The sequence below is a fragment of the Panthera leo genome, chromosome A3, assembly GCF_018350215.1.
Source record: "Panthera leo isolate Ple1 chromosome A3, P.leo_Ple1_pat1.1, whole genome shotgun sequence".
Classification (NCBI taxonomy): Eukaryota; Metazoa; Chordata; class Mammalia; order Carnivora; family Felidae; genus Panthera; species Panthera leo.
This window is the reverse complement of record NC_056681.1, coordinates 79,151,767-79,174,665: the sequence shown is the minus strand read 5'-3', so window position 1 is coordinate 79,174,665 and position 22,899 is coordinate 79,151,767. Positions and strand designations below refer to the sequence as shown.

The window sequence follows — 22,899 nt, the reverse complement described above, 5'->3', positions numbered from 1 at the left end:
AAACATCTTTTATTAAGTCTAAAATTAGTATCTTGTTACTCTGGATCGTTGAACCATTTTATCCTTAAACACATTGTTGCTTATGATTGTGTTTTGGTATTTGAAATTTTCACCCTTAGAAGAAATTGTGAAATGTAGGTTTAAATATAACAGTCCTTTTATGTTGAGTTTTGTAAGCATATCACCAATCAAAACTGGGCAAAAAAGTTGATAAGTCAGTTTAGCATGTAGTTGTTACAGGAAAAAAATCTACAGTATAATTTTAATTGTAACAGGTTGGTGTATATCTTGTGACAAAATTTTAACACTGAAATATAAATTATTATCATCACCAAATTGTCTTCCCTGATTTTGTAACTATGTTAATAATGTTCAGTCTGTAATCACTTTATATCATTTTTTCCTTTTAAATTTAGCAGTTTAAATAAAAAGTATTATTTTGGGATTATTTAGATCATTCGATCCAGATTTGGTCATTTCTTAGAAACTGTTAATAGTGCTTTAAATGTATGTATTTTATGTTCTTAGGAAATTAAAAAAAATTTTTTTAATGTTTATCTTTGAGTGAGACAGAGCGTGAGCGAGGGAGGGGTAGAGAAAGAGGGAGACCAAGAATTCACAGCAGGCTCCAGCCTCCGAACTGTCAGCACAGAGCCCAATGCAAGCCACAAGGTCATGACCTGAGTGAAAGTCACACACTCCACTGACTGAGTCACCCAGGCACCCTGATCAACTTTTAAAGAAATGTTTTAGTCCTATAAAATGTAATCTCTCCCTGATAACTCACAGTTTATAAATTGTCCTATTTTTCTGCACTCCTATTTTTGGTTATTCAGTTATATGAACCATACCATTATCCATCCACTCATCTAAACCAGTATCCACTCAACCCCTGGCTCCCTATGCATTATTGTCAAGCAACATTACATTTCATGAAATGAAAACATGTTTATTGTAAAAAATTTGGAAAGTAAATTTAAACAGTCTAAACCTTTAACACCACTGACTGCAAGAAATAATAAGATTTTCAGAAAATATATACCTATTGCACACTATAAGACTTGTCAATGTCTTCATAAAGTAAGATATATCTCTTTCTAGATTTTGTTTCTTTGTATTTTAAAACCATTGTTAAAATCACTGGGCAAACAATTTTGAAATTTGCTTTTGTGATTTTAGATGAAAATTTTGTAGCTATGTTAATTTTCAGTCTGTAATCAGACTGAAATTTTTTTTTCTTTGTGATATCTCTTACTGATTTTATGCTTATAAAACCTCAGGTCAAGTTAATATGTATCTTTTCATTCTATTTTTTTATATCTTAATTTTTCTAAAATTTTGTCAAGAGCTTTTAGATAAAAAATCTAAAATTGATTGCTCCTGATTCTCCATGGTCCATTTTTCCAATTATCATTATTGTGCAACTTGTTGAAAAATATTAAAAAGTTTAATGTTAAAAAACACAAATATTTAAATGTTTTTAAATATTTAAAGAATATTTACTTGACACTTAGTGGATATTAGTCACTTACTGTCTCCATGACTCAATTATGTACTCCTTAATCTGTACCAGTGTGGTTTTGATCCTTTAACATTCTATTAATATGCTGTTTCTTTCGTCATCTGTTGGTATTTTTTTTCTGTCCTCATCCTTCATGACTGTATTAGTATTTTACACTTGCTCTTCCTCCTTCCTTGAAAATCTTGCCTTTAAGTTCTTTGCTAGATCATTATTTTAGATAATCTATATTCATTGTGCACCATACGCAGGGTTTTTAAATGAATAAGACAGTCATTGCTCTCATCAAGCACATAGTAGTGGTAGACACATTAAATAAGGGATTATTCGTTAGGTGATGATGAATGAAAGAAAATTGGGAAGGAATAAAGGGGTTTCCTTGGGCAGTGGAAGAGTGTTGAGGGTTCATCCTCTGTTGACAGTTGAGGAAACTTGAATAAAGCCAGGGAAGGAGTTGTGCACTAGGGATAATAAAGAGGAAAATTGGAAGGAAATTCCGTTAGACTGATAAGAGAAATGGGTCAGATCACACACGGCTTTGTACTCCCAATGTAATGCAAAAAGATAATGCATTTCTCCAGTTTTGGGTTTTTATTCAGAAACAAGAAGTGTTTGGGGTATCTGGCTGGCTCTGTTGGTAGAGCCAGAGTCGTGATCCAGGTTGTGAGTCGTAGAGCCAGGTTGTGAGTTCAAGCCCCATGTTGGTCATGGAGCCTACTTAAAACAAAAACTAACTAACTAAAAAAAAAAAAAGAAAAGAAACAGGAAGTTTTCTTTTCTAATTTCTCCTACTTGGTATTTACCATGTTTCTCTTCCATTCTGAAGTGCAGCCCTACACTCTGATTTTCTTGGTACTCTTCTCAAAAAGAGTAGGCATTTTGGGGAACTTAACTTATATGGCATACTTTGCTCTTTTTAAAATTTTTTTCATGAAGTAAGATAAGCCTTAAAAAAAATTCACTATATCATTGGAGTTTGTCCTGCTTCTTTTAAGGCTCATGCAGCCGACCTCCTTGCCTATTGAGACTTCTGGGATGTGTGCATCTCTATCTTCCCTGTACCCCTTTCTTTCAGAAGATAAACACTCTCAGATCTACTTAAAGTTGTAGAGTGATTTCATAATCCGTTTTTTGCTCCTTCATACTTGAGGTATATGGTTTGTTTCCATTGTTAACATGGCTCATAATGCAGTGATTTTCAACTTGGGTGCAGATCATACTAAGTGAGAATTAAGGAGAAAAGGATAATTTGCATAGTTTAAAAAATGCTCTCTATATTCTTGCTGCTCAGAATGTGGTTCACAAACCAGTTTGAGTATCACTTGGGAGGTTAGAAATGCAGAATTTCCGGGGCGCCTAGGTGACTCAGTCAGTTGAGCATCCGACTTTGGCTCAGGTCATGATCTCACGTTTATTGGGTTCGATCCCCACATCAGGCTGTGCTGACAGCTCAAGCCTGGAGCCTGCTTTGGATTATCTGTCTCCTTCTTTCTCTGCCCCTCCCTGACTTGTGCTCTGTCTCTCAAAAATAAATAAATGTAACAAAAAAGTAAAAATAAATTTTAAAAAAAGGAAATGCAGAATTTCTTACCTCAGACCTGCCAATCAGAATTTGCATTTTAACAAAATTCCAGGTGAATCAGCGCACATTAAATTTTGAGAAGCCCTGTTCTAGGTAACTTACTTACGCTGCTCGTCCCTATTTTCCTTGATTAAGTTCTCAGAAGTACCCATGACTTCTTAATTTTTTTTTTTTTTTTTGTTCATGAAAGTATTCTTTATTTTTAAATGCTCTTCATTTGTTTTTCTGCTCAGGTATTTATAGTGTATTTTACTTTATTTTAGATTGGGATTTTAAAATGGGTTTCTTGCCCTACTGTATAAAATAAATTTAAACTTTAAGGAAAATTTTTTCAATGTTATATAAGAAATATAGTTATAATGTAAAGTTCATTAAAGTCCTTTTGTATTTAAGATTTTTAATAGCTGAATTTCTGTAAAAAGCTAGAATTAGCAATAGTATCTAAAATTGTTTTATCCTATAAATACCTGTTTTTGCTGTTTCAGATCAGTAGTAATTTCACTTCGTCTTCTTCCAAAATTGTTTGGTACTTTTCAGCAGTTTGGAAGCAGTTATGATACACATTGGATTACAATGTAAGTAAATAAAAGAAACAAAAGTATTCATTTAAAATTTGTTTGATTATCATAGTCATCAAAGTCCCATGGAGATTTTATTACTATCAGGAAGAAAAATCTGACTTTTGTTTTCTTTGTAGTTTAAGAAAAATCCTGTAGCAAGTAGTGCTCTAATTTTAGGGTGAAGTTTTGTAGTATATCTGCCAAAGTAAAGGACTCCTGAAACAAGAGACACACTAAAATAAACAACGTAGGGTGCCTTTTATTTTTCTCATTACTAGGAATTGATTATAGACACTACATCATGTTAGGGATAATTTCGACACCACCCTGTTACTCTTTCACATTTACAGAGAATTTAGGATTAATGAATGTTAAAGAATGTTTTCAAGGGTAAGTAGTTTGATGTGAAATTAGTCCAAGCTTTGGTAATATTCTTGAGAAAGTTGGCTAACAGGAATTTCATTAATCTGTAAGAATGTGTTTATTTGCTTTATTCAAAATAGACTTTTGGAGAGATTTCAGGGACATTTAGATTTTAGGAAAAATCTATTGAGGGATTCATTTTTGAGGTCAAATAAGATAACTTTTTACCTAATTTCTTCTCACATCTAAGATTAGCTGTTAACAGCACTTGTTTGCTTTCAAAGTGAATATCATTTAGAAAAATTCTTAAGACTTCATGGTAGTTCTAAATAGGATGAAGCCCTCAAAGCCCTTGCTGTTTTTTGCTCTTTTAAATGAGATCTATTTAACCTGAACCTCTATTAAAAAAAAAAAAAAATCCTCTACTTTTAGTTAATATTATAGTATGACTCTAGTGACCATTTAATTTGTAAGTATAGGGAAGGTCTTTCAAATACTTAACAGAGGCATAGGGAAAAGCATTTAGCATACTTTAAGTATAAGAAGAATGTGAATCTAGTTTCATTGACTCTTCGAATAGTTTTTAAATGGTTGAATGATAGAATTCTGATGTATTAAAAGGGATTTTACTTGTAGCTAACCTGGGTAAGTTGGTGACATATTTGAGATGTCATTTGAGGAGATTTATATTAAGGAATAACAAAGAATTACATCTTACAGAAGTGGGAAACTTTGTATGGTCAGTTACTTAACAGGTACCTGAACCTAAGTGTATAGAGTTAACCCTTTTAGCTTAGTCCTTAAATTAATTGTAAATAAGCTCAGTTGATGGCATTTCACAGGGTTTCCCTCCTGAAGACTGGATCCTACATCTTCAGTGGATCACTTAAAAGAACTCTGAGCTCCTGGGGTTAGTTGGCAGCAATAATAACAAAAAAAATCCTGTGAATTTATGTGCAGCAGCACTCAACATTTGGTATATATTATCTCTTAAATTCTTATGGCCCATATTTTACAATTGGAAATTGTTATTCCTTATCCACTTAGTAAATCTTCGGGTAACCAGCAAACAGACTTCAAAAGCTTAGGTTACTTGCCCAAAGCCATGCTGCAAGTGTATTGGAACTGGTTTCAAACCTGAGGCTTACTGGATGTTTTCTGTGTTAACTTCACCTTCATCAAGGGATTGTAAAGGCGAGAGTAACTTATTTTGAAAAGAGGGCTATGGCAAAAATATGTAAATTTTATCAGAAGTTTTGGAATTTTAATACTTCCGTACATTTTAGCAGATACATTGGTAGTATTATGTGAAATGCATTCTGTTAGTTATGGATGCTGTGGACCCTGGGCTCTGTGATTGTATTTATCACTTTTCTTTTTTTATTCTAGTGTTTGTAGGTTATTTTGGAGTTTAATACCTGATTTTTTTTTTTTTTAACAAATACTCCACAATAACAGAGAAAAATCAAGTGACTTAGTAAGGTTATGTTGTATGTGTACTCTATGCCAGGCATTCTGCTAAATTCTAAATAATGACCAAGGCACATAGTCCATTCTTGTATGGACTGAATCCTACTTTTTTTTAATATTAACTCATATTAGTCATTTATAATTAACACTTGTCAGACATTTTATCCTCTTCATAGAGATTGAATATTTTGAGATTAAAAAACAATAATGGGTGCACCTGGGTGGCTTGGTCGGTTGAGTGTCCGACTTCGGCTCAGGTCATGATCTCACAGTCCGTGAGTTTGAGCCCCGCGTCGGGCTCTGTGCTGACAGCTCAGAGCCTGGAGCCTGTTTCAGATTCTGTGTCTCCCTCTCTCTGTGACCCTCCCCGCTTCATGCTCTGTCTCTCTCTGTCTCAAAAATAAATTAAAATGTATAAAAAAAATAATAAAAATAAAAAAAAACAATTAAAAAAAACAATAATGACATTTTAATTCATAAAAATTAAGACCTATTGCTTTGTATCTTTCACAGTTTAAATATAAATAGAACCTGTAAATTTTTGGTAATTAGAAGAATTTTTAGATCTATATTTTTTTCTTTCCTAGAATAAATTTATTCTCTTCCCCTATGCCTTTAAAATTACTTTTGCTTTCGTTTGGGACAGGTGGGCAGAAAAAGAACTGAACATGATGAAGCTTTTCTTTGATAATTTGGTATACTATATTCAAGCTGTAAGAGAAGGAAGACAAAAACATGCACTGTAAGTATTTAACTAGGTTAGTTATGTTTAAATACTGATTGTCTTTTCTCTGAAAGATAATGTCCCAGTACTTTTATTCCTTTTCTTTCATATAGTAAATAAATGTGATGAAAATTTTAGTTGTAAAAATTTTAAGAGAAAGAAAGGCTCTTTTTTGTTTTAGTTGGAGAATTTTATAATGTTATTTCTATAATTTTTACCCTTAGGGACATGTAGGTTGTATAACTTTTGGGGGTTGATTAACCTTCACTGTTTAGTTCTGTTCAAAGTCATTGTTTTCAGGAATTAAAAATTAACTCCCCGCCCCCCTCCCCCACCATCAGCAATATCCTTGTGTTACTATATTAGGGCATTGATGCTGAAATTTTAAAATATTTCATCATTATGTGACTTTGGATAAGAATTGGTAGAAATGGTTCAGTGGTATAATGGTATTTAAAGCTTCTTACAGGGACATGTCTGCCGAGAAGGAAACGTAAAATTCAGAAGGCTTCTGCTTATTAGTCAATTGGTGGAGATTGATGGCTAAGTTGAGAAAACCAGTTTAATGTCAGTATCAGCTAGCCTTAGTATTTATTGAGAAAATATTGATGTAGAAGACTTCCACATAGATGAAAACTGAGCAGACTGTTCAGAAAATTCATTCACCTTTAAGGCATACTTACCTCCAAAATTGAATTATTTTTCCCCATAAATCCATTCTGTTTCCAGATTTTACTATGTCCTTCAGAGTCCCACCATCCTCTCAGTCACCTGACACTTGGAGACTTTGGGGCCTTTTTTGTTGTTGTTCGTGTTGCTCTGTCATTTCCAAACATGAGAGATGATGATGATAAAAATAGCAGTGTTCATTGATGTTTACTATGTGCCAGATACCATTTAAGTATTAACTTCACGATATGCAACAACTCATTTGAGGTAGGCAGACTCATTTTAAAAATGAGAACATTTAAGCTATGAGATGATAAGTAACTTGCCCAAGGTCACACATTTTATAAATAGTGGCACCAAGGTTATAATTCATTTTATAAATACATTTTATAAATACTGGAATAGTCTGCTTTCTCTAGTATTCTTGAGTTCTGCATTATAACTGTCGTCATTGTCTAGTTATCTTAGTGCTAAAATATATCCCATGTCTTTTCACAAGTTGACATTCCCACAGACACTGTTCCAGGCCTATTTTCCAACCTCTGGATCAGGCTTCTTGCCTCATTCTCCCCTATGCTCATTAATTCCTTATCCTTATTTTATTAGGAATGTAATACAGTACTGGAAGAAAGTACCTGGGCTTTTAAATCATACAGACCTGAGTTTAGATTATGAGTGTATTGTTTTGACATTATTTTGATTAGTTCCCTCCCTAATAGACTCGAATTATTTACCTCATGAGTTTTTTTAAGAATTAAATGAAATAATTTAGTAAGTTGCACCTGGCACATAGGTTATCTATATAGTTACCTGACTAAAACAAACTATGGTATAAAACAGACAGTTGCCCTTTACCCTCATCTAGATTCTTCACCGTATAAAAAATAAATTTCCAGTTTCTTCAGCCTAGTATTTTTGGCACTCTAAAATCTAAACTCAACCAATGTTTCCTGTTTTATTACTCAGTGATTTTTTTTTTTTAGACATCCTATTCTATAAGCCTGTCAAATTATTTCTGAAATACCTCCTTAAATTTATTCTATAGCTTTGTTTACAAAGTTATCTCTACACAAGATGCATGTCTTTAAGTGCTATTAAATTCTAAGTGTTCTTCATAGTCTGTATCTTCCTTTTAATTCTTCTTGAAGCAGAGGTTGAAAATAATCATGGTTTCCTGAATCTGAGCATCTCCATAGATCTGTAAAAATCACAAGAACAACAAGAAGCAGAAATAAAACCACACATGACCCACATCTTGAGCATCTTTAGGAGACAGAATTCAAGTTACTTGTCAGTAGAAAAATGCTAAGTTACAAAAGAACTTTCACCACAGCTATAAGCCTGTGGGCTTGAAGAGCAGGGATGGGAGGCTTAAGAAAGGCGTGTGGAAGACAAGACATAGGTGAATCATCCTCAGAAAGAGAAGGTCCAACATTAAGTGCCAAAAAATAAACACAGGTCTAAGTCTTATTAGTTCATAGCATTGTGTACAGGGAAGTTGCTCACTTTGTTAGTGGAATGATAGGTAGATCATCATATAAGCATTGCTTTTGTGGTGAAAAAGGTAAATAGTGGAGTGGTGCTCTCTGGAGATGAGTTTTATACTTAGGGTACACAGTATCCTTCCAATCCTCCAGTCTGCCTTGTTGCCTGGCATCTTAAGGAGAATAAAACCATAGAGAGATGTTATCTGGCCTGTTTTGATAGAACTCCCTTGTTCCATCAGGCTGTAGAACAGAGTTGTACATTTGCTACCCTTTGTTAAAGCATACTGACCTCTTGAGTTTGTGGCCCATTATTTTCTAATTGTTCAGTAGGAATTTTAGTAGGCAATTGAGGTAGGCAATTAGGATTAGTAGCATTCCTACTACTAAGATGGTCACCTAGGATGAAAAGATTCTTGTGGTATGAAAGCTTTCCCAAATAGACATGTTACATATTTCTCAAATCCAGTGGCCTCTCGAGAAAATCTATCTGCATCAATATTGAGGCTACAATTTTTTTTTTTAAGGTATTAGTTTGCTGCTAAAGTTTCATGCCATTAGGGAGATTATTTTTGTCCTATATTTCCTGTAATGTCAGAAGCCATGGACATGCCCATGAGAAGATTTCTGTATTAATACTATCTTTGTTTTGCATTTCAAGAAATTTCCTGTTGGCGATATCAGTAGCCAGTGAGACCCTGACAGAGCAGACAGAGTCCTTTGAAGTGTGGAGCCAGTGGCTCTACTATGGAACCTGAAGAAGAGAGGACAAAGGGACTGGGTCCATGCCTTCTAGGGTTCTGGGTCCGTTACTCTGAGTTGTATGTATAGAAGAAGGAAGTATTCAGGAAATGAAAACACTTTGTACAGGACAAGACTTCATTTCCGCTTTATGTCTGTGACCAATGCCCCCCCCAGACTCAGGCTCAGAGAAGTATGGTAACTTACTTAAAATCACAGAACTGATGGATGATACAACTCGAATTTGAACCTGTACTCCAAGCCTTCTGCTATCAAATCTGTCCTTTTTAGTAGAAGGTTGAGAGCTGTTATGAGCTGTTCTTGAATTTTATCTGGATGGCATTCTGGTCTGTGAGTTGCTTACTGTATTCCCTCCTCCCCACCCAGCCATCTTGCCACATGTACTTTCATCTTCACAAAGGGCACTGTGACAATAATGACACAAAAGTTGATCTTTTCTTTGCCAACATTAACATGGGACAGTAAGGAACAGCAAAGGTATATCCACCAAACTTAATCTTTAAACCTTAGAAAACCTTAACTTTAAACTTCAACGGTGAATGTAGGATATTTTGAAACCAGCTAATTTGGGAAGCTTTTAAAATTTTGCACTTATTTGAAGGTGATAGGAAATTGATTTAAGCTCTTTGACTCTCTATAACCTGGGATATAGATCAGGGCTCAGACTGGTTGCTGCTGTTTGTTGGCAAAGCAGTTTGGACAGTTCATCCACAACCAGCCTTTGATTTGTAACAGAGAGAGAAGAACTCATGATTGATTTGGGGGGATGGGCTAAATGGGTAAGGCACATTAAGGAAGACAGTTGTTGGGATGAGCACTGGGTATTATATATAGGGGATGAATCATCGGAATCTACTCCCGAAATCATTACTGTACTATATGCTAACTTGGATATAAATTTATAAATAAATAAATTTATTGATAAATAAGTAAATAAATCCCCTCATGATTGATTTAGTTTCATTGATTGGGTGCTCAGATGCCTGTGGGAATTAGAGCATTGTATTACCACAGTTCTCAGGGTTGGTAAAGGAATCCTAAAATGCAAACCTGATGTCAGTCCTCTCTCCCCTCCAACACCCTTCTGCGACCTCCTTTTCCATCCAGAATAATACCACATTCTTCTGTTTGATATTTCAGGCTGGCCACAGTTTGGCCCCTGACTACTGCTTCAGAAGCATCTTCTACCCACCCTTCCTCCCTCACAGACCAACATTTGCTTCTTAAAATACTGTTTCTTTGCGTATGCTTACAAACTGAATTCCCAGAGAACCATGTGAAATCACCAACTTAACAAGCCTCCAATTCTTACATTAAGCATTGATTTTGTGCACATGAATTATAATCATTTACATTTGAGGTAACATTCAAAAATGCCAATTTTGTATTAGCTGCATTCTTTATGAACTGGATTTATGGAACTGATACTCGTTAAGCATTTCTTGTTTAAGGAATATAGTGTTATCACTGGCGGGACAGTGATAATGAAACATGCAATTTTTAGATGGAGATGCAGTTTTTTATTTAACTATTCTAATCTATGTGCATATTGCATAATTTCAAAATGGCGTATTTCTTTTGTTCCACTGTTACATTCTTACAAACTTTCTCATCTAATTTAAAAGTATGTTTTCTAATGTTTGCAGATTTTTATAATTTATTAAATAACATAAATCTCAAACATACCATTTGGCTTTATGACTTTTTTTTGTATAACCAAAGTTATATACAGTTGACCTTTGAACAACACGGGTTTTAACTGCATGTGTCCACTTACATGCAGATTTTTTTTGATAAATATAGTACTGTATGTGTATTTTCTCTTACAGTTTTCATAGTAACATTTTTTTCTAGCTAATTTTATTGTAAGAATATAGTATATAATAATACATATATAACATACAAACTATGTGTTGATCAACTGTGTATGTTACCAGCAAGGCTTCTGATTACCAGTAAGGTATTAGCGTTTAAGTTTTTGGGAAGTCAAAAGTTACATACAGATTTTTACCTGCATGGGGTTTGGCACCCCTAAACCCCATGTTGTTCAAGGGTCAAGTGTAACTAAAATATTTAATAATTATGATACAAAAGTGGAGTTTTACTTCTTCGGTATAATTTAAGATTAGGGCCATTAAATCTTTAAAAATAATTAAGAAGTAGGATCTTTCAGTTAATTATTTTAATGACTTTTTAAATATAGGTACAGCCATAGTGCCGAAGTTCAAGTTCGACTTCAGTTCTTGACTTGTGTGTTTTCAACTCTGGGATCACCTGATCATTTCAGTAAGCTTTTTAATCAGTCTTTTAATCAGTCTTTTAATCAGTTTTTAGGTCTGTATTGACTCTTGGAAGAGTCGAGTTAAATGTGCTCATGCCTTTAGGTTTCTGTAGTGATTAATTAATATTAATTCATATTCTTAATACCAAATGTCCTCAGTATGTATGGCAATATGAGCGTGACCCTGACACATTTTTGCTTCCGTCTCTGAAAATGCCAGTTTCTCAGTGGATAAACAACTCATCTCAAGAACAAGATATTTAGGGTAGGAGAAGAGACTGTGTTTAGGAGTATCTGTATTTTTATTTCTTTTAATTGTAGAATCCTTCTTTCACTCTAGTTAGAAACAGCCACTGTCTATGTATTATTATTAGAGGTATTGTAGAATCCCTCTTTCACTCTAGTTAGAAACAGCCACTGTCTATGTATTATTATTAGAGGTAATCTTACCCAAATTTGCTTGGCTTCATGGGTGATAGAGACATTTAGAAGACCTTCCTTTTATTTAGATTAATCTCAAATTCAATTTCATTAAAAATTAATCTTAAAAATTAGCCTGGTAAATTCAGGGTGTGGATCATATCTAAATCCACATGCTAAATGTTCTCAGAAGAGAAGAGGAAGCTTGATTTATTTTGGCCAGAGCTCGTTTTCTCTTGCTAGACAGATTGTGTTATTTTTCACCGTCCACACTCTTTCTGTATGTCCATGTCAACCCAAACCAACCCATACTTGGGTTAGGACATTCCCTTTCTTTAGCTATGGTTAATATAGTCAAACTGTTACAAAGTGTTTTGCTAGCTGAGAGGTGTCATTATGGCTCTCTTAACGTCCACATCTATGCTGGAGATACACTGCTTATTTTACTGTTTAATTTCTTCAAGTTAAGCTCTTTGTAACAAATGCCACTAAAATGATACCACAAGATTATAAAATGAAGACACCTGTTTTTGATAGGAAGCTTTTGTTTCATATTATTAGGTTTTTTATCATACCCATTATGACTGACGATATACAAGAAATAAATAATGTAAAATATAAAAAACCAATCTTATACATGGATAAGTCAGACCAAGACAGATACTGTCCGCAAAAATAATTTCATATGACCTTTAAGTTTCATGTTTATTTAGTATAGATTCTCACTGGAAGCCATTCACTACTCTTACCAGTATTTGAATAATGAATTATTTATTTTGCTCTTCCCATCTCAGGGAGCGTGGTGTAGATTCTTTGTGTATAGTCTTAAAACAGCTACTGTTGAGGTAGAATCAAAGCGAAGACTTCAGTTCTCCCATATGATTAATTGTTCTTCTCTTATTGGCACAGTTCCTTTCAGGGATGATATAGTTATTCCAAAGTTATATTCAGTGAGTAAATACTGATTTAATATACCAATATCTACTTTCTTAAAAAAATTTAGTAAAATCTTATGCATTGCCTATTGAATGTGAATTGGTGATTTCAGTCATTTATGAATACACTTCTGTTTTATCATATAGTTTACTGTAATTAACCTGGATACTGTTTTTTTGTTTTTTGGCTTTTTTTTTTTTTTTTTACAACTCTTTTCTTCTTAATTATTGAATGTATTTTAAATTAGATACTAAAGTTGGTTCTGGATTTTTTGTTGTTATTTTTTAATATTGTCTCCCAGGGGTATAAATTCTTCAACCTGTATGGTTATGTGAGAAACTGATAGATACCTATTTTCTGATCAGATTCTGTAGACTGATACTGCTACTAGGTAAATATTTTCTGAAGCCTTTTTTTTCTATTCTGGATCTCATCTACTTTTCCCAAGAAAGAGGTTTCTTATGATTGTACCGTATTTTCCCATCCTTTCTGATTCGGGAGCAACCCAGGCTTTGGAACCCTTTATGATATACTTTAAAAATCCCTGTGATGCTTTTATTCTACCCTTTCAGATTTTCTCCTTTATCCACATTCATATTTGTGATTGCTTATAATACCTTCTTTTTGGTTCTGAGCCTTTCTTTTGCCTTCTTCCTGCCAGACTTTGGAATCATTTAATACTTGGGTCAAAGTACCACACAGATTTCATTTCATTACATTGGCTTCCCAGCTAATTGAATACCCTGACATGTTGCTGTTTTCTTTTTTAGGCAGTCAATTACATTTTGCTTTATTCATCATACAGATCCTTTTTTTCCCCATAGTTTCCAAAAATAATGCTCATTGATATTTATTGTTTCTCTTCTATGTGCACAGAATGATCTTTAAACATGATGTGTGTGCACTGTTAACCCTTAAACCTTAGAACTGACTCCTCAGCTTTGAGGATTACCTCACCTTAATCATGTTTATTGTAATACAATGGTATGTCCGTATTACTTATATTTTGCCTTTGAAAGCATAAATTGTGTGAAATCTCTTGTAAGATAATTTTTATAAAATGCTATAAAATATCTCCTTGATATTTTTGCATATAGTGGTGCTTCTAGTACATTGAATTAGGACTAAAACATTGTATGTACCATGATTCAAAATTTGTAATTTTTATCTAGGGTTAAGTTTAGAGCAAGTCGACATTTTATGGCATTGTTTAGTAGAAGATTCTGAGTGTTATGATGATGCACTTCATTGGTTTTTAAATCAAGTTCGAAGTAAAGATCAACATGCTATGGGAATGGAAACCTACAAACATCTTTTCCTGGAGAAGGTAATTTTATTTCTTGACAGTTTTATTGTTTATGTTCTTTTTCCACATTTCCTTTTTATCTCTTGAAATACAAATTCTGTAATGTTCATTTTTTCCTCTTGTGACACAGATTTTTAAAAGAGACCTGTACTATTTTTCAGCAGTCCTTACATAATTTTGCCACTTAGGTTTTACTTTAATTTTATCCTCTATAGTCTTTATATTGATATGAATATGAGTAAGAGCTATATTCTCTGAATCTTCCTTAGTTAAATGGCTGTGGTTTTAGCCAGTCCTATGGGAGATACAAGCCAATCTCCAGATTTTTTGTAGATTCCTAGAAAGTCATTTTTAGGAAGCACTGTCATGTCACGTTATTAAAGATATTTTTCTATCCAGTTTTTGTTCTTTTTTATCAGATGCCACAGTTGTTTCAGGTAATAAATTTCCATTTTAATTTTGAAACATTGATGATAATAAAGCACTAGACTATTTTATATTTATTTATTTATTTATTTATTTTAATTTTTTTTTTTCAACGTTTTTTTTATTTTATTTTTGGGACAGAGAGAGACAGAGCATGAACTGGGGAGGGGCAGAGAGAGAGGGAGACACAGAATCGGAAACAGGCTCCAGGCTCTGAGCCATCAGCCCAGAGCCTGACGCGGGGCTCGAACTCACGGACCGCGAGATCGTGACCTGGCTGAAGTCGGACGCTTAACCGACTGCGCCACCCAGGCGCCCCATATTTTATATTTATTTTTGAGATTACATAGACTGCAGAATCTCACATTACTTCTGTGGTAGAATTGAATATATATGAATGAGTTTTGGTACATATAAACTAAATCACTTAATAGATCTACTACAAAGCTACACATGACCTTTGGGTATCTTCATTTCACTCCCTGACCTACACACAAACTGTACATGTAGCTACACATCTAATGAATGTATATAGGATAGGTATACAATAAGTGATAAAATGTTTTATTCATGCCCTCTGATTTGGAGCTAGTTATAGATATATCTTAAAAATTGAAACAGATATTAGGTTTCAATTATGACTTGAATAAAATTTTCATTAAATTAGTATCTGTTTTAATTTTTTAAATCAGCACTAAAAATTTGAGCAGATACATTTTCTTCTTCAGTGGTTTCAATAAAATTAACTTTGTTAAATTTGTTAATCTAAATTCAATAAAATGCATTAATCATCACACTAAACTAGCTTAAATTTTTTTTTTTTTTTTTTTTTAGATGCCCCAGCTAAAACCTGAAACAATTAGCATGACTGGGTTAAACCTGTTTCAGCATCTCTGTAACTTGGCTCGACTGGCGACCAGTGCCTATGATGGTGGTTCAAACTCTGAGGTATGGATTTAGACCTGTTATTTTATTAGGTCAGCTTAAGGAATTTTTCTTTTATTTCTCAAAGTAGATTACTGAATTATCTTACGTAGTCTACCAAGCAGAGAATTTGCTAACTATGAAGACTGTTATTCTTAGGTTTTAAAAAGCTTTATCTTTTGGTTTTAAAAAGCTTTATAAAGCAGATATGGTGATTTTTTTTTAACAATTTCTTTTCATGTTTATTTATTTTGAGAGAGTGAGAGTGAGACAGAGCACAAGCAGGGGAGGGGCAGAGAGTGAGGGAGAGAGAGAACCCAAGCAGGCTCTAGCTGTCGGCACAGAGCCTGATGTGGGGCTCCAAGTCACCAACCATGAGATCATGACCAGAGCCGAAACCAAGAGTCGGACGCTTAACTGACTGACTGAGCCACCCAGGTGCCCCAGATTTGGTGACTTTTTTGTTATCAAAGGTAACCCTGGTTGTGCTTAATGATAACTTATTACACATTCCTTAAAGCAGGAGAGGCAATCTGAGTGTTCTTTTAGTCCCTTAAAAGCTCCTAGATAATATAATCAAGTAGTTTTGTCAGTTTGAAGGTTGATTTGTCTAAAATCTGATTTTTATGCCATTTGTTGTTGCCAGGCTTTTACTTGCTCTTGGACAGCACTATGGAATAGAATCTACTTTAAATCATCTCTGACCATGAGGCATGACCATCCTTTCATGAATGCTCATGAATTGCTAGACTTATTTCTGGCTTACTATTCTGTTTGCCTCATTGGGTGGCTTCTGGGTTTTCTTGAATGCATTAATTCTTAGATTCTCCTAATACAGACTAATTATTTGAAGTCTTCATTGGACGTTCCAGTTTATTAATGCTAGCTTTGATTGAGAGTATGTACTCTCATTTTTCATGAATTTTCATTAGAAATTGAGGCTGTGTTTATAAAGACAGGGAAAACTGATGTTAACCTGTGTGGTAAAGAATAATTTTAATTGGATCTGCAATGCTTTCATAGGATCTTCTTACCTTTTTTCTTTGTTTGAATAGTATTTTTTTTTTTTTTTTTAATATTTTGGTCTTAATTCTTACTTTATACATTTCAACTTGGTAATTTCAGGCAACCAGACAGATCTGTTTTACCTAAGTATTCATATTCTAATTTTGAGGTAATACTGCTTTGTAAGTGATGATATGAATGCTGAGCCTGTTCAGTTACCTATCAGAAGGGTACCTTGCTTCAGCCTGCCCAACTTTTGAGAATTTTGATTCCACGTTTTCTGTTTTCAGTGAAAACACTCTCTTTGTCATCTCATACTTAACATCATAAATTTAAGTGACATTTTGGGTTAGCATATTTTAAAATTTTTCTGTGAATATCTTCAAGCAGTGGCTTTGTCACAGTAAGTTGGATGAAAGCATTGAAACTTTTTTCTGCTAAGTATGTGTGTTTTGTTTTTATTCACCTATAGCATGTTGTGGGGATTTGAGTTTTTCCCTCTACATAGTCACAACTTTTGAGTGAAACATTATGCCCCCTCCACACACACAGAGTTAACTGCTTTATAAATAAGTAGTTTTAGAACCAATAGAGATATATTTCAGTAGTTGAGGAAACTTCCAAGGCTCTTATCATAATTTTTATTATTTAGTAACTCTGTAATAGGAATTGCCTCTGAGTACTGTATAGGTTATTAAAGGTCTTTGATAATGTGTGACTTTAAGACTTGTTATTTCAGTCTTCTAATCATTTACGTTGTTTGGCAAGTGATAAAATTTATAAATGTCATTATATTTTGTTTCTTAGCTTTGTGGTATGGACCAATTTTGGGGCATTGCTCTGAGAGCACAGTCTGGTGATGTCAGTCGAGCAGCTATCCAGTATATTAACTCCTATTATATTAATGGTGAGTGATTTGAAATACTGTCTGTGAGGATTTTTATGTGAGAATCTTTTGTTTGGCTATTTTTTGTTTAGTTTTTTTAACGTAGCTAAACATTTGATTTTCAGGTAAAACGGGTTTGGAGAAGGAGCAAGAATTTATTAGTAAGTGTATGGAGAGTCTTATGATAGCTTCTAGCAGTCTTGAACAGGAATCACACTCAAGTCTCACTGTTATAGAAAGAGGACTCCTTATGCTGAAGACACATCTGGAAGCATTTAGGAGAAGGTAATTTTTTTTATACCACATTATTAACAGTGAATTTCAGGCTTTTTTCTTTTATTGCTGACATGTACAAAAGTATTCTTAAAATTAAATTAAAGGTTTTGTTGGGGCAGGTAGAAAGCTTAACTTACCACAGGTGAAGGGTTAGTAATAGAGGTATTTTTATTCATGATATGTACCACTTTGCCATGAAATAGGCAATATAGGTTCCCAGTAAATATTGTGGAGCTTTAAAAATTCTTAAACACTGAGAAGATATGCATGAATAAGAATCTCTAGAAAGAATTCCACCTCTAAGAAAGTATTACTATGATTGAAAGGCAGAACACTACCACCAAAAAACGTTTCTAAAACCCTCACCAAGAACATCAAATAATCTCTCATAGTTGAATCAAGTTGAGTCATTTGTTTCATTTGCTGTTTTTTTTTCTTCCTGGACTAGGAGACAGTATTTTAATTTTGAATTTCCATTTACCATGGAAACATGATCAAAAAATTCTGTGTTAATGAATATCTGTATAATTAATTTAGACATACCCTGTGTAATACAGAAATAAAGCAAATTAACATTTATGAATATATCGACTGAAATGAAAGGTGAGTAGATAGTTTTAATTAAGAAATTCTGTTTGTTAAAAATCATGAGTAAATGTAAAAATACAAAGAACTGTGTTGGAAAAAATTGTTAAAATTAATCTCTCAACTTCAGAGGTTAGTTTGATAATGAATTTTACAATTGATATTTATTGAGATTCTACTTAAAATATCAGGAAATATTGAATAAAAGATATTCTACACATTCCTTATAAATAACATGGCTTCATGATTTCGTATATTTGGGCATCGCAAAATTCTTTATTTTGATTATGATTGCAATTTGTGGGAATTATACTTAAGTAATTCCTTGTGTTTTTAAAGAATGTGTAAGGGAACTCTAGAGTTTTTTTGAACAGAAACATCACAGTGCCTTGTAACTTTTACCACTGTAAAAATAAAAATAAATAAGCAAATGTGGTGATGTGTCTTATTCAAATTCATTAAAAAATTAATACATACTATTTATAATAAATTCAGATATTTTACTAAGGGAATACTACAGAAAATTAAAGTCATTGTAATCTATCTCTTCCTAGTGGAGATAGTTACTGTTAATGAGATGATATATATTCTTCCAAAATATCCTTTTTTGCTGCAGAGTCTACAAACCACAAACCAAAAAGGGCCTATTGGTTCAAACCCTTAGTCTTCACACAGTGTTACCTGTGTTTTTCAAATAAGTATTTATTTTAAAAGTCTTTAAAAGTAAATTAAATTTCAATGGTGCTTTTTATAAGTTGAATGAATTTCAGTTCCAAAATCCCTTCTCAGATATACAATTTTTTTCTAACTCATGAAAAATGATTGTAGTATCCTTCGATAGAAATCTTTGTATTTGTTCATGTTTCACTCTAGAAGTTAATGTTGGTATTAAATAACTTACATAAATACTTATTTTTTGGGTGCTAAGTAGAGAAACTAGGAAACGAATATTCAAAAAACTAAGATCTAGTGTAAAAATGTCAGGTATTTTTATGCACATCTTTGTGTAGTATCACTGTACAATTTCAAGTGCTTAATGTGCTTAGTTCTGATTTAAAATTGCCTAACATTTATAGAACTACAGTATAAAGTAATTATTGTGTTTATGTGTTCCTTATATTAAGAGAGTAAATAAAACTGTCTTTTAAAAAAGATTTTCTTTAAAAAGAAAAAGGGTTATCATTTAAACCGTGGTTCTCAGCCATAGTGATTTTGTTTCCCAGGGTACGTTAGATAATGTCTGGAGACATTTTTGATTACCACAGCCGAAGGGAGAAGGGGCTACTGTTGGCATTATAGTGAGTGGATAGAGACCAAGGATGCTGCTAAACATCCTACAGTGCAGAAAGCTGTTTCCTCTACGTCCCCTTGCCCACAACAAATAATTATCTGGCCTCAAAAAATTAAGATCACTCTTTTGCTCAGCCATAAAAGCTGGACATTGAATACCTTCTAGGAAATCAAGTCCATTTATTCCTTTACTTTATGTCCTATTCTAGAATTGCTGGGTAGTTTTGATATTGGTAATTCTTTTCTTAACTAAATTCAGGTATCTTGGATCCTGTCTTCAACGACTGAAAATCAGTTAGAAAACTGACAGTATTTAGTGAGTCACCTGCTATATGCCTTTCTTCCTAAAGATTAGTCTTTGTGATTTTATTTTATAATTTTAGCCGTCATGGAATCAGTACTCAAATTCTGTTAGACTGGTTAACATATATTTACTAGGATACATTTCTGTCTCTGAAAAAGTTTCCTAATCCTTTTTTTTCCTCTTCTGAATGTAGGAATGAAAACTTGCCATTTCACTTTCTGGATTAGTTTGTTGCTTTAAATTCCTCCTGCCTCTACTACTTCCCTCCACTCCCCCCTTTAAAAAAAATAAGTAATCTTCTCAGTGGGTTTTTTTTTTTTCCCCTCAGTAATTTTTCTTGGAAACTATTTTTTAAAGGAACTCTTAGCTGTATTTATGCATTAAAGTTTAATTCAGTGTGATGAATCTAAACTTAGTGCTGTAGAGTACATTGGAATATGCTACAACCTTTTGTGGGCTTTTTCATTTTGTGAAATATTAACAACTTCTGTAACATTAATATGGGTTAAAATGATATTCTTCCTATGTGTGGTTTTTGTGTGTTTTAGGTTTGCCTATCATCTCAGACAGTGGCAAATTGAAGGCACTGGTATTAGTAGTCATTTGAAAGCACTGAGTGACAAACAGTCCCTGCCGCTAAGGGTCGTATGCCAGCCAGCCGGACTTCCTGACAAGGTAGTTACACAATTTTAGTTTCAAAATTGATAACATTTCCCAGCTCAAGTAACTGTTTTTGTTGTATTTTTAAATTGGTTGCATCTCATATTTCAGATGACTATTGAAATGTATCCTAGTGACCAGGTAGCAGATCTTAGGGCTGAAGTAACTCATTGGTATGAAAATTTACAGAAAGAACAAATAAATCAACAAGCTCAGCTTCAGGAGTTTGGTCAAAGCAGTCGAAAGGGAGAGTTTCCTGGTAAGTCCAACGTTTAAATTTTCATATTTTCTAGGTTCTGTTATATATGAACTTAGAACCTTTGGTATCTAAGGTTCTAGATACCTTTTGGTATCATGCCATTGATTCATAGGGAAGTATTAAGGGTTGCTTCAGATGTTATTTGCAAACGTTTTTCCTCATTTTTCTTAAAATTTTATTTTTGAAGTTGTTTGATAAACAATAAGAGAGTTAGAAGTTTAGGTTTCCCTGCACTACTTAAGTACCCAGTTGTACCCAATAAATTTTCTTTGCTATTTTGTTATATTTTGTTTCCCTTTTTTCCCCAGAGCATATGAAAATAATACACCCTTAAATCCCACCTGTACATCTCCCCTTCCCTCCAAAAGAGTATCATATTAAGAAATTTTTCATATAGGCCTGAAAGGTATATTCCATTCCTCATTTATTGTTACCACTAGTGCATTTTTAGTGTTTTTCCATAGTACATAAAATATGAGTTAATCAGAGGAACAACCATGAAAGGAAGCTGTTATAATATCAGATCTTTAAATTTTAAGTAAAATGTAATAGGCTAAGTATATATTTAGAAAAAAAAAATCTTAAAGTTTAAAAGCTTAAGGATTTTCAACCTGCCTATGTGAAGTAATTCTTTGGCATCTTTTAGTAAGGTGGATCATGCTTAAGATGGAACCACAAGTGTCTTCTCAAGTATCAGATCTTTAATTTTGTTCTTGATTAATTAATAAATATTCTTGGTACCATAGAAGAGTTGTTGAAAAGTGTCCCTCCTACCCCTATCTCTAAACCATCCATTTCCCTGCTTCTGAGGCAAATACTGTTGTTGTTTTCTTACATACCCTTTAAGATATACCAAGATTTAATGTAAGAATATTCATGTACTTAAAACACAAATGGTAGCATTCTATTTATACTGCATGTGGAAAGTCACCTCATTCTTATTAAATCTACATATCCTATTATATGGTGGTGCCGTGATATGTTTTACTAATCCTCTGTTAATGGACATTTAGGTTGTTTGCATTTTTTTTTTTTTTTTTTTTGCCATTTACAAGCATGGCCACAGAGAATATCCCCACACCTATCTCATCTAATGTACATTGGGTAAATACCTAGTTATGGGATTTTCCAGTCAAAGGTATTTTCTTTAGTTACGTTGAAATATATTTTACATAAAGAGAATATGAAATTAGTAATAATAAAATGAAATGTGTCCATGTACATACCATCCAGATTAAGACCTGGAACATTATTAGAAGCTACTTGTGTATCTCTCTTTAATATCCTCTTTTCTACTTCTCTTTAATGATGTCTTGACTTTTTAGTTTATTGTTTTTTTGTGTGTTCTTTGTAGTTTTACCTCTAATGTTTATATTCCTAAAAAATGTGTTTAGTTTTGTGAAAATATTAAGCACAAATTTGATAAAGGAAAAGGGGAATACAGTTGTTATTAGAGGATCACAGAAGGAAACAAGCTAAAGAGAGTGTTTATTTTAACTTCCTCTTAAGGGTTTATAAAGCTTCATCTGAGGATGTCAGTGGGAAAGTTCTCAAGTATAGGTCTTGTGCTGTATACACAATTGTGCTGTATAATGTTGGCAAGACACTGGAATACATAACAGAAATATATTAGGTATTTATTACTTTTTCTAATCTCTTCATGACCTACTTCATCTCTCAAGAATAGACTAACAATTTCTTCCATGAGATATGAATGTTTTCTCCTGATTCAGATAAAAGGACATGGAGATGAGAGTAGACACCTCACCACCATATGGTGAAGGTAGTTCAGGTACAGATAAGAATCCAGGTCAAGTCCACTTGCCATTCCTTCCACAGGGAAGATATCATGCAGGTAACAGGGATTTTGGTCATGATGGCCCCTCAGTAATGCATTTCTGTATTATCACTGATCCTACTTTTATTCTCCAAATCTGATACATAGCAGTATGATACATTTTATCATCCTCTTGGTTTTTCTCTTTGCCTCTGTCTTATGTTGGATATCCTTTTTTTGATATCCTATACCTTTTTTATTGGTTCACTTTTTTTTTTTTCTTTCTGGAATACAATGCAATTGTTCAGTAGCTTCTCGAGAGATTGGATGGTGTAAAGTTTTGATTCTTTGAATAATCAAAAATTTTCATGTTTTTATACTTAAATGGTAATTTGGCTGGGTACACAAGTCTAGATTGGAAATAGTTTTGT

At 33.3% G+C, this 22,899-nt stretch overlaps 1 protein-coding gene across 3 annotated transcripts in view; it reads left to right on the top strand.

Annotated features, from left to right (window-relative positions):
- Positions 1-22,899, top strand: part of USP34 (ubiquitin specific peptidase 34) — a 248,353-nt gene that overhangs the window by 121,808 nt on the left and 103,646 nt on the right. For all 3 annotated transcript variants that reach the window (XM_042932359.1, XM_042932358.1, XM_042932360.1), the window contains 9 exons: positions 3,587-3,676; positions 6,141-6,236; positions 11,337-11,419; positions 13,943-14,097; positions 15,337-15,450; positions 17,239-17,338; positions 17,443-17,602; positions 20,321-20,447; positions 20,544-20,691. In XM_042932359.1, the coding sequence (XP_042788293.1) occupies positions 3,587-3,676; positions 6,141-6,236; positions 11,337-11,419; positions 13,943-14,097; positions 15,337-15,450; positions 17,239-17,338; positions 17,443-17,602; positions 20,321-20,447; positions 20,544-20,691 (1,073 nt within the window). The remainder of the gene's footprint in view (positions 1-3,586; positions 3,677-6,140; positions 6,237-11,336; positions 11,420-13,942; positions 14,098-15,336; positions 15,451-17,238; positions 17,339-17,442; positions 17,603-20,320; positions 20,448-20,543; positions 20,692-22,899) is intronic.